At 58.5% G+C, this 11,718-nt stretch overlaps 2 protein-coding genes across 2 annotated transcripts in view; one reads left to right on the forward strand and one right to left on the reverse strand.

The window, feature by feature from the left end:
• The window catches only part of MDK (midkine (neurite growth-promoting factor 2)), a 4,264-nt gene extending 294 nt beyond the window's left edge, over positions 1-3,970 (forward strand). The window contains exons 2-5 of the mRNA XM_010580107.1: positions 2,853-2,936; positions 3,042-3,203; positions 3,312-3,473; positions 3,916-3,970. Of these exons, the coding sequence (XP_010578409.1) occupies positions 2,858-2,936; positions 3,042-3,203; positions 3,312-3,473; positions 3,916-3,941 (429 nt within the window). The 5' untranslated portion in view covers positions 2,853-2,857 and the 3' untranslated portion in view covers positions 3,942-3,970. The remainder of the gene's footprint in view (positions 1-2,852; positions 2,937-3,041; positions 3,204-3,311; positions 3,474-3,915) is intronic.
• Positions 3,971-6,464: 2,494 nt separating this feature from the next.
• CHRM4 (cholinergic receptor, muscarinic 4) lies at positions 6,465-7,937 on the reverse strand. The gene has a single exon (XM_010580106.1). It carries the CDS (start codon positions 7,935-7,937, stop codon positions 6,465-6,467), a length of 1,473 nt encoding a protein of 490 aa, XP_010578408.1.
• Between the last annotated feature and the right edge of the window lie 3,781 nt (positions 7,938-11,718).

Consider the following 11,718-nt stretch of genomic DNA (forward strand, 5'->3'; position numbering starts at 1 on the left):
CCCCGTAGCACCATCTCCTCGCTGCGAGGGGCAAGGTGAGGCTGTCTCCTGGAAAGCCCCACAGCCCCCGCGGCTCTGCTCCCCTCCAGTACCTCCAGCAGAGCCTCCTGATCCCGCTAACGCCTTGGCTCAACATGGAAAAGCTCAGTCTCCCCTCTCCTGGCAGCAGGGAAATTCCTGCTGGAGGGGTGCTGGGTACCCCAAGCCATGGGGTCCCTGCCCAGCGCCTGGGGAGCAGCTCAGCCCACGGGAGGGAGAGCACCAGTCCTGCGCCCACCTCTGCCAGAGCCAACTGCAACTTTTGCTGAGCCGAGAGGTCCCGCTGCTGGAATAGGGGCTGCGAGGGGGCTGACAGCCCATCGGGGCAGCAGTGAGGGGACAGGAGCTGGCGAGGATGCCGTGGCCCGGAGAAGCACTTGCCGGTGGCATTGCCTGGCCCTGAGCGGTGTCCAGAGAGGAGTCCAGGCTCTCCCATTGCAGTGGTGGGGATTTGGGCTCTGCTTCAGCATCACCAGGCAATTTTAGTTTATGGAGCTGATCCTAGGTTATTCAAAACCAGCTGGGGGGGGGGGAGAAGGGGAAACCAGGACTGCCACGGTGTGGTCAGGCTCTAGGCTGCTCTGCCTGTACAGCCCGTTCCTGGGAGAGACCAACGCGCTTTGAGAGCCAGCCGGGATCTGAGCAGGAGAGGAGCCAGGGCCCTGCAGGGATGCGGGAGGAGCTGGGCTGTGCAAACATGCCTAAAGGCACTGGCAGCCCGACTGGGAACGGCTCTTGTTTGACCAGCAAAGAAGGGATCAGGCTGTTTGGAAAACCAGCTGGAAAACTGCAGTCCTTTTCCCTTATGAATGCTTTAGGATGAGCCGTGGCTGAGGATCCTTGCAGACCTTTGCCTAGGGGACATGATGTGCTGGGCAGAGCCTGGGAGCAGATCCAGGAGTCCCTGGGGCTGTAGCTGGGCTGCCCCTCGGACCCCCACCCCCCCCCCATCCCCATGTACACATGGGCAGGGCTCCGAGGTACCTGTGCCGTGGGGAGCAGAGGGTGTCCATGCCTGGAGGTGAGGCAGGGATGAGCACGGCAGCTGGGGCTATCAGCCCTGGGCACTCGGAAGCCGAGTCCGCAGGACCTGAGCTGGAAGGCACTGGGCTGTGAGGTGGGTGCAGGAGCACAGGGAAATTCTCTGCAGCAAAGGATGGAAGAAGTTTACAGAGCACCTGAAATCAGGGGGATGCTTTGAATAGTGCAGGCATCAGAGGTGCTGCCCCATCTGAGCTGCTGCAGAAAGTGCGAACAGGAGCGCCCACAACTCAGCTCAGCCCCAGCCTTGCCATCTGTAACCAGCCCATCCTGGCTGAGCTCTTGCCCGCTTTGAAGGCAGCTGGGTGGGAACAGAGCTGAGCCGTGCCGTGCTCGGCAGGATGGCTCCCAGCCGGGCTAGGCGAGGGGGAAGGTAGCTCTCACCCCCTCGGCTGCGCCTTCAGCCAGCCGGGCTGTGTAATTCCCTGTGACAGTTCAATGCAGAGCGAAGCCGGCCGCTTCGCGGCGGCGGATGCATGAAAGGTGATTGAGCTGGAGCCTGAATAATGCGGGGAGCTGCTCTCTCCGGCACGCTGCCCAGGGAGCAGGGAGCAAATGCTGACCCCGGGCTCTTCCCTGCGCTGATGTCCCCCTGGGGCACACCGTGCATCCTGACCTCTACAGCCCGGTCCTGCCAAGCCCATCATGGAGCCATGTAATATATTTGCTAGCTGGCTGCTGCCACGCAGATATGGGTGTCATCCTAAAAGGCTTGGGGGATCAGGGAAGGGGCCACCAGACTTGAGACACTGGCTCTGCACGTCTGCATTCCTGCTGGGAGCGGGAGCTGGGACCCCAGTGTTGGCAGCAGTGTCCCACGGGCGCTCGTGGTGGCAGCCGGGGGGGAACTGTCACCTGGCCCAAGGCCACCGTGGAGGGGGGAGCGTCAGGGCCCCAGGAGCTGCACCCTTGTGTGCATGCACACTTGTCCCCGACCTGCTCCCAGGTGCGTGCACACACATGCAGATGCATGCACACACACCCTCTGCATGCACAGGTGCTGTGCCAGCTGCCGCGGTGCCAGCAGTGGGCGCAGCTCTCCCGCTCCATCTCTCCAACGAGCTCCCACGCTGTGGGGATTTTTTTTTTTTAGGTGTTTAGTCTGCTGGTTTAGCTCTCAGACCCCTCATGGCAGTGGGTTTGTTTTTGCTGGGCTTTTTTCTTCCCCCCTCCCCGGGATTCCTCCGGAGCTAGAGAAAGGTACCATGGCAGCTGCGCTCCCCCAGCCCCAGGGCTCTTTGGCGTGGGGTGGCAGCCTGCTGGGTGCTGGATAAAGGAGCCACAGAGAAATACAGGGGGGTAGGGGCTGAGGACCGGCACTGTGGAGCAGGACCGCTGCTGCCAGCATGCAGGCAGGGGCTGCTTTGCATTCCGGGAGCAGGAGCAGCACGGACCCTGGGGCAGCCTGGTGCTGGGTGCACCCAACCAAAGGGCCTTGCCCAGCTGCTGTGTGGGGTGCGGGGGTCCCCGTGAGAGCATTTTGGCCAGACACAGGGTGATGGGGGGCGCTGAAGGGATGGGAACAAGCTCCAGCCCAACAGCTCCCTGGCCGGAGGCAGCTGCACAATTAACCTTCCTATTGTAATTAATACACACGGTCTAACGGGTGGCAACGAGCAGGGCATGGGGGTGTACACGCGCGCCCACAGGTGCATGTGTGCAAAGGAGGCAGCCGCCGTCTCACTCCCAGGTGTGCCCCCCCCATGCCCCCTCCTTGCTGCCGCATTGTGCCCCGACCCCTCAACCCACCTCAACCTCTCCCTCCTCCCCAGGCAGGATGCAGGTCCGGGGCCTCCTCCTCCTCCTGGTGCTGATCCTGCTGGCCGCCACTGCCGAGGCTGGCAAGAACAAGAAAGGTGAGGGGCGGCTGGGGGCCGGGGGGGGGCCGGTGGGGCAGGGGGCAGCTCCGGGGCGTGCTCCCATGTCCCTGCAGCGAGCACCCGCTCCCCCTTCCCTCGCAGAGAAGGCGAAGAAGGACGGCTCCGAGTGCGAGGACTGGCGCTGGGGACCCTGCGTCCCCAACAGCAAGGACTGCGGCCTGGGCTACCGTGAGGGAACTTGCAAAGATGAGAGTAAGAAGCTCAAGTGCAAGATCCCCTGCAACTGGAAGAAGAAGTTTGGAGGTGGGCGCAAGGTGGTGGGGGATCTGGGGTCCACCCTGGGCTGGGTGGCTGGGGCTGGTGCCCACGCTGGGTCCTGGCCAGCGCTGATGCGTCTCCCCTCTCTTCCAGCCGACTGCAAGTACAAATTTGAGAGCTGGGGGGGGTGTAGTGCTCAGACGGGCGTGAAAACCCGCTCTGGCATCCTGAAGAAAGCCCTGTACAATGCCCAGTGTGAGGAGATCGTCTATGTGACCAAGCCGTGCTCTTCCAAGATCAAGTCGAAGTCCAAAGGTCAGTCCCCACCACTCCTGTCCTCAGAAGGGTCCTGCTGGGACCCCAGGCAGACACTTTCCAAGGGTAGCTTGGTCCCTTGGGGTTGGGCTTTGTTGGTGGTGTGGGGGATCACGGAAGATGCTCTTCCCTCTGTATCAGCACATGCGACAGCCCCAAAGTCTGGCTGCTGGCTGGGTGGGATGGAGGTGCTGCTAGGAAAAATCCTGGTTCCCCCACAAGTCACTGCCAGCTTCGGTGGGACAGGGATTTCCCGCTCTCCTCAGTGGGGTGGTGCAAAATGTGGCTTTTCATGGTGGGGGGAGGCTGCCTGCAGGGATGTGGCCCCTGCGCTGTGCCGAGCCGGCCGCGCTGGCTACGTTTCTGCCACGGCAGCACCTAGGGGATCGGTGAGCTGCCAGCGGATGCACTAACTCTTGTCTCCTGTGTTTCTCGGGTGCAGCAAAGAAGGGCAAGGGGAAGGACTAGAGCGGGAAGCCAGCATCCTCATCGGCCCCTCAACACGGTGCCTACGGGGCTGGACGCCCACCTGCAGCCGGCCCACGCTCCAGTCTTCCTCCTCCTTTCCTTCTTCTTTTCCATGACCTCCTCTTTCACTGAGATGCCTTGTTTTAATCGCTAGTGTTGTAGAGAGCAAACCCACCCCGCAGGAGGGGCTGCCCACCCCAGCCCCCCCGCTGCCCCGCCGCCACTGCCAGTGCATCCCGCTCACCTCCTCTGGGCTGGTGTCGGGGTTCACTGGGATGCGCCTGGAGAGCTGGGATGGGAACACACATTTTTCCATCCTCTGGCGCAAATGAGTTGCCTTTAGAGCATCCTTTGACAAGCCCGGGAGCCTCCTAGCTCCTCTGCCAGGTACCAGTGCCGGAGGGAAGGGCTGGGTGTTGAATGCCGGAGTAACCCCATCACTCATGCCCCTTACTCACATGAGGACTGCTCTCAGCTCGGGAGGCTTCTTCCAGCATCCCTTCGGCCAGGGCATGACTTTGCTGCAGCAGCCGGGGAAAACAAAACCACCGCCCCCAGGAACCACCACGTCCCCTCTCCTCCATCACTTCTAACCATGTGTGTCCATGCCGGGGCTGCAGCCCCTCTGCCTTCAACATGCCAACACCAGTGCTGGGTCGGAGCTCTCACTTCTTTTGGAAAATGGGGTTTGTTTTCTTTTCCAATAAAAATCTTTAAAAAAAAAAATACTGGAACCCACCTGTCATCCCCATGAGGTGCTGCTGTGCTAGAAACCCCAGCTTTGCTGACCCCACCGGGACCAGCAGTGAAGTCACCCCGCGGCTGGCGGTGAGGACCTGGGTGCCACACGCACGTGGTGGCAGGGATGGGGCTGCTGCCCACACGCTGCAGGGAATGTCACCAGTGGGTGACACTGGGAAGCTGGGCAGGAGCGACCAGGTGACGACTCATTCATTCCTTACGCCATGGCTGTTGGTTTCTGGTGCGAGGTCTTTATTTGTCTGGGGGTGGGTTGGGCTGTGGTTGTAACAGTTTAAAAGGCCCGCCAGGCATTTTGGGCACCGGTATGTGGATTATCCTAAAGGCAGTGGCGGGGGGATCCCCATCTGGGCCGGGGCAGACTTTCTCCAGGTTGCACAGCATCACCCCGCCGTGGGAATGGATATGGAGTTTGCCAGTGCCATCGTCGCCCTGTCCCATCCCTCACCTTCACCCAGCCATGTCCACCAAGGCTTGCAGAGACCCAGCTTTGGGCGAAGCTGAGGAGCAGCCCTGGGGTGGTCCGGGCTGCACACATAGGTGGGCTGGGAGGGGGCTGGAGACGCTGGCTGAAGCCTGCATGCTGAGGGCTCCGCCACGACACCAACAACAGGTTTACATCCATTTACAAAGCTCAGCAGCCGGCTCCTTCAGCCTCCCTGGGGTGTTCCCCCCCTGCACCCAGGGCAGGAGCAGGGCTGGGGGCCACTGCTGTCCTCTCTTGCCTCCCCAGAGCCGTGCATCAGGCCTCCCACACCCGCCATGGGGAGAGCAGGGACCTGCTCATGGCCGAGATGAGATACAGGACACCTCGGCCACATTGTAGACCCTCTTCCCAACCCCCTCCAAGACCCCCCAACTCTCCCCGTCCCTCCCAAGGACAGTTATTTTCACTGTCGCTGCTGCTGACTTCTCAGGGCCCACGTTTCCCCAGGGTCGTGGAGAGAAGTCCTCTACCGCACCACTGCTTTTCTTTGCAGTTTTAGTTTCCGTCACTGTAGGACGTGACTGGGTTTCACACTCCTCACCCAGGAGTGAGATGCTTGGTTTGTCTGTCTGTCCAGCCAATTGCTGGCCAAGGGCAGAAAGGGCATGAAGGGGAGAGCGGAGCTGAAGTCCAGGGAAAAATTCCACACCTCCCGGGTCCCTGGGTGAGGATGTACCATGGCATCTCTCAAGGGAAAGGAAGGAGCTTGCCCAATCTGCTAGGGTGTAATCTTGACTGCCTTGGGAGGGGGTCTGGCTGTCCCAGCAGGACTCCCCATGAGCATGCCCGAGCCAGCCTGGTTCAAGATGGCTGACAAATGTTTGGCCCTGCTTTCTTTTCATTTCTTGGGTAATAAACAGTTTAAAACCTATTGAAAGCATCCAGCATTAGGCCGTCTGCATGCAGACAAGCTCTGATGGCCTGGAGACGGTCAGCCGGGGGGGGGAGAAGAGGCATCCAGTCTTAGGACAAACACTGATGCCGTTTGGCCAATATCTCTTCAGAGCAGGGAGCTGGGGAAGGGTCCTCGTGAGCGCATCTCCTTCTCTTCCCTCCGGCTTTCCCGCTGGCTCCCCACGTTAGTCCCCAGGGCCAGGGTGAGGCAGCCGCAGCTCAGAGGTGCCTTGGACCTTCGTCAGCACTGGATGAAGGGCGTCATCTGCAATCACGGCACAGTCTGCACCGTTGTGAGTGGGGAGCAGAGGAAGCCCACCCCGGCAAAGGAGGCAAAGGGAAGGGCTTCCGTAACGTTGCTGAAGTGGTCCCTGAGTGCCGGTTTATCTGGCTGTGCCAATGTTCCTGTACTGGCACATAAGAAGGTGCTTGAAGGTTTTCTTGAAAGTCGCATTGCAGAGGGCGTAGCAGGCTGGGTTGATGGTGCTGTTGACGTAGCAGAGCCAGTAGCCGATGGACCACACTGTTTCGGGCACGCAGGTCTCACAGAAGGTGTTAATGAGGACCATCACATTGTATGGAGTCCACGTGAGTATGAAGGCTAGCAGGATAGCAAATATGGTGCGGGTGACTTTCTTCTCCCGGGCTGCCATCTGGCGCTTCTTCCGTACTTGGCTCCTGGCAATGCTGGCAAACTTCCTAGCGACGTTGGCCGGGCGGCTGTTGGCCAGGGAGTTGTGGTCAGAGGCTCCTGCCTTAGCTGGGACGATCTCGATGGCGGTGACGCATTCGGTCCCAGTCTGCTTGGTGACAATCTTAATCTTGGACCACTTGGAAGATGGGTTCACCCGGGGGTGGGATGGGCTCTGTCCTTGCCCCGCTGGCAAGATTTCTGCTGTGGGCTTGTCTTTTGTGGTCTGGGTCATGCTGACAGTGCTGGACTCGTTGGAGGTCTCCTTCTCCTCCTGATGGCCAGTGGCCTCTGTCTGTGCTGAGGGCTGGTCGTCCACTTTCCCATTCCTCACCTCCTCCTTCACCTCCACAGGCCTCTTGGGGGAATTATTGTTGTTCTGTTTGATCAGGGGGCCCTTGAAGAAGCTGAGGGACTTGCCTTTCCTCTCTTTCCTGCTTTCAGGCTTGTGCCTCCTCACCCTGCTCCTGCTCGCCAGGGAGATGTGGATGTACAGCACCGTCATGATGACCACGGGCAGGTAGAAAGCAGCGATGGCCGTGCCAAAGGTCACCGCTGGGTTGGAGAGGAACTGGATGTAGCATTCCCTCTCAGGGACCGTCCTCTTGCCCACAATGAACTGCCAGAACAAGATGGCAGGGGCCCAGAGAATGAAGGACAATATCCACGCCGCTGCGATCATTAGCCCTGCCATCTTGGTGGTCCTCCTGGCTGGGTACGTCAGGGGCTTGGTGACACAGAAGTACCGGTCAAAGCTGATGATGAGCAAGTTCATGACAGAGGCATTGCTCACCACGTAGTCCAGGGCCAGCCACAGGTCGCACACCACGGCCCCCAGCGGCCAGTAGCCTTTGATGATGTAGACTGTGTAGAGGTTCATGGAGAAGACCCCGATGATGAGGTCCGCACAGGCCAGGCTGAAGAGGAAGTAGTTGTTGACAGTCTGGAGCTGGCGGTTGACCTTGATGGACAGCATCACCAGGATGTTCCCCACCACAGTGACGAGGCTGAGCGAGCCGGTGACCGTGGCGATGAAAACCATCTCCACCGTCTTGTAGTTGGTGGGAGGCTGGATGGCCACCTCGGAACGGTTGCCCAGGGTGAAGTTGTCGTAGGTCAGGTTGGCCATCTTCGCCTGCCAGGGCTGAGCAGAGAGGTTGTGCATGGGGTCTACAAGGGGAGCGGGGACAGAAAGGGAAAATATCATACCTGCCAGCCTGTGCTGGCAGCATTTGCTCTCTCCTCAGTTTCCCAGGCCAGCACTGCTGTTGGCTAGAGCCCCAAAAAAATCCCCAGTGTTACTGGGTTTCCCTCTGCCATTGCAGCCTTCCGCCGGGAGCTCTTTGAAGGCAACTTTTGCATCCCTGTTTAGCAATGGAGGAGACACACAGGGCTGCAGGGACCCTTTGGCCAGGGTGCGATGGTTTTTTTCTCTGCAGGGCCAGGAACCACCTCCCAGCAGGAGCACAGTGCTGGCTGGTGTGCCCCAGGGAGACACGCAGAGAGGCTAAGAGGCCGCAGGAGAAAGCGGGCTGCGGAGCCGAGCAGCGACGCACAGCTCTGGCTGCAAGGACAGCACGGCACAGCACCGGTGCCCTGTCCCAGGGATGAGAGCAGGTTTATGGTATGAACCAGAAATGTCCCACTGGCCTCCCCAAAGCACCTCCCCAAGACAGAGCTACCCTGCAAAGCCTGTGCCATGGTCCGCTCAGCTCACCTGGGTCTCTGGCAGCAAACAGCTCCTTCTGGAAGATGAAATCTGGGACAGGGAAAACAGCAAGTTACACTACAGCTTCAGCCCCAAGGAGTTCGTGCGAGTCCCACAACGTCTCACTGAGGGGGCACCAACCTTTCCCACAGAGGTGGTCTTGACAAAGGGGTGACACTGCTCGGAGGCAGATGCTGAAAATCCAAACAAAGCTAAAACCAGGTCATTTGGCTTGGCCTGGTTCACAGCCCAGCCCCAACAGGCATGGGAGAGGGAAGGGGCCATGAGTGCCATCAGCCAGCGATGCCGGGCAATGCTGGCCCCTTCCCCCAGTCCCGCATCACACTGCAGTTGCAGCCACACAGGCCGTGGAGATGTATGGGGTGAAGGCAGCCATCTCAGCCTGCTACCTGGAATTATTTATGAAAGGTGGCAAGAATTATGGACAGAAAGACTGCCTTCATCCAAACCGAGATGGCTGTGGCTAACCCTCCCCACAAGGTAAGAGGAGAATGGACCTTAATAAAAAGCAATGGACCAAAACTGATGTGTTGGGATGAAAGGGAATTTCCTGGAAGGGGAAGGAGAAGCAAAGGTGCCGGGGGAAGTGGGCTGGACAGAGGAGCTTCCCATCAGACCTGCCTCTCCCACACCACCCAGGTCTCCGAAACCTGCTGGACCTTCACCAGCATCACCCTGGGTGCTGGGGGCACCCTGACCCCACCAGCCCAGCAAGGGCAGCCTTCCCAGCAGCTCTACCCGGTGCCTGGGGCGGGGGTCCTGAGAGAGCCCACCCAGCACCATGGGCACTGCTGCCGGTAGCCCAGCGGGAGCTGGCACAGCGGGCGGGCGTCCACGCCGGTACACGCAGTGGGAGCGCTTGGCACAGCATGTCTCTGCAAGCTGGCTTGGGTAATGGTGCTGGCTCCAAGCGCCTGGGACTCCTGAATTTGATTTTGCTAAACGTACAAACACACCACTAATGTGCGCTTCTCCAAAATGGGATTTGGCAGGCTTTGGGATCAGTTCTTATTTTTAAAGTCTTTTAAAAGAAATGCCTTTGCCTTTCGTTTGTGCTGAGGGTAGGAGATTTCTGTCATCAGCAGCCAAGGTTTTAATATACCTGCTTTTTAAAGAGATGCAGGTGTGAGAAAATGGAAGCACGGCTGCTGCGATGCTAAAGCCTGGGTACCAATGTAGCCATTAAAGCAGCTTCTGCATTAGCAAGGCTACAGCTGCGATAGCGACTGGGCTTTTCTTACATGTGGGTGAGGGACAGAGAAATACCTCTGTACCATTATCCTCTGAGCCTGTTACCCACGGCCCATGAAGACAAAGGGCTTTGAAAAGAAAGCAACACCCTTCAGTAGATACTGAATACTGATGGGGTGAGAAAGCCGGGTGGCACTGCCTGGCTTTGCACCCAGTTCCAAGTGCAAGGGATGCATCAAGGGACAGGGTAAGCGGTTTCTGCTGCCATCCTTCCTGGGCACCCAGCCAGGGATGCGAGAAGAGGTGATAAGAGTATAAAATGGCTTAGAACTATGTAATGGTGGCAGTTTGGGGGTTGGCTTCAGTACAATTGAAATGAGTTTTAAAGTCTTCACTTTGGTGATATGGAGAGATTTAGCTGTCATTCTTGTAACAGCTAATCAAACCGATCAGACAAGCTAGCAATCAAGCAGACATCTACCCCAGCTCTCCCAGGAAGAATTTGAAAATCTTGAAAAGAAACCTTTCCTTCATCTCTGCTAAAATGAGGGTTTCAGGTTTTTTTCACTTCAGTTCGTGAACTGGCAGCCCCCTTCTAAGTGCATTTAATTCATTATCAGCCTTGACAGAGGCTTGTGTTCTCAGTTGCCCGAAGTAAGAAAAGTCTATCTTATCCTGCTCCATAAAACTGTTTGTACAGGTCACAAGAAATGGAGGAGAAGACTGGTTCGCTCGCATGTCTTTGGATGCCACCCAGAGGTCATGCTGGAAACTGGTGTGCTGACACAGAGGCAAACGCAGCCTCAGGGTGAAAGACTTCAACGGGTATTTTGAAAATGAGCCTTCACTGAAGGGCAAAAATAAAGCAATCTCCTGTTTGAGGGTAGGAGGGGGAACAAGAATGGTTAAGGGTGTGAAGATACATACAACACAGGCGTACAACAACACCACGTACAAGCTGGAAGATGTGTACACCGCTAACCCCCACCTCAGAGACCCTAGCTATCTTCTGCCATGCCCCAGCCTATTGGGCACCCCTTTTTTCCCCAGCTTCTGCTCTCTCCATTCCGCCGTCTCTCTCTTCTGTCCCTGACACTCTCTCTGAGCTCGCCGAAACAGCCCGGCACTGCCTTTGCCTCCCTGAGCAGGGCAGGCACCTCAGCCCGGAGCTGGGAGCAGGGCAAGGATGCTATGAGTTCACCAGGTCTCAGAGCGACTGACCAAGCCATGAATAGGCACTGGGGATAGATCCTGCTGTTTGCCTTTGGGATGGAGAGCACCCAGGCTGCGTGGGGCACAGTCCTCGGGCAACCCCATCTCTGCCCGCGACCCCAGGATGTACCCAAGGATGGAGGGAGCATGCAGGTGCTGCAACGGACTCACCGGGGTGACTCCACTCTCACACCAGCCACATCACTGTCCCCCACACCGTGAAGCCCCCAGACACCAAGGGACCTCTCCAGGCCCTGGGGTCTCCCTACTAAATGTCTCCCCGATATGTCCCCCAGTGCCCCTCTCTCTCCTCCTGCACCTCCAGGAGCACGTTTCTCCTCTCCCTCCCCATCCCACATCACCCTCCCTGTTTCCATCCCTCTTTGCCCCCCGCCTCCCTCCCGGCACCTCAGCCAGGGAGGAGATGGAGCCTTGGCAAAGCCTAGAGGCCGCTTCAGAAGGGCTCCTGGGGCTGAGGCCCCTACCTGCAGCACCAATGGGCTTTTCAGCCTGCACACACCATCCCTGGTCTGCAGCACTCAGGGGGTTCTCTCCCAGACTTGCTCTTGCCAGCTAGCTGCAGCAGACTCCATCACCAGCCTCCTCCCTCCCTAGGACTTCTGGCAGTGATTTATGGATGGTTTTCTCCTCTCCATCGAAGCCATTAGGAGCCTCCAACTCTTCACCTGTAGCATCTTTTGGTCTAAGGGTTTCTGTGGCCGCTGCAGCACTCAGCAAGCATGTGCTCAAGACAGGGAGACACCTTTCCCTTCCCACCCAACGTCTTGCATGTTATGGATGAAGACACGAGGCA

Source organism: Haliaeetus leucocephalus, unplaced genomic scaffold, assembly GCF_000737465.1.
Source record: "Haliaeetus leucocephalus isolate CR32 unplaced genomic scaffold, Haliaeetus_leucocephalus-4.0 Scaffold696, whole genome shotgun sequence".
Lineage (NCBI taxonomy): Eukaryota > Metazoa > Chordata > Aves > Accipitriformes > Accipitridae > Haliaeetus > Haliaeetus leucocephalus.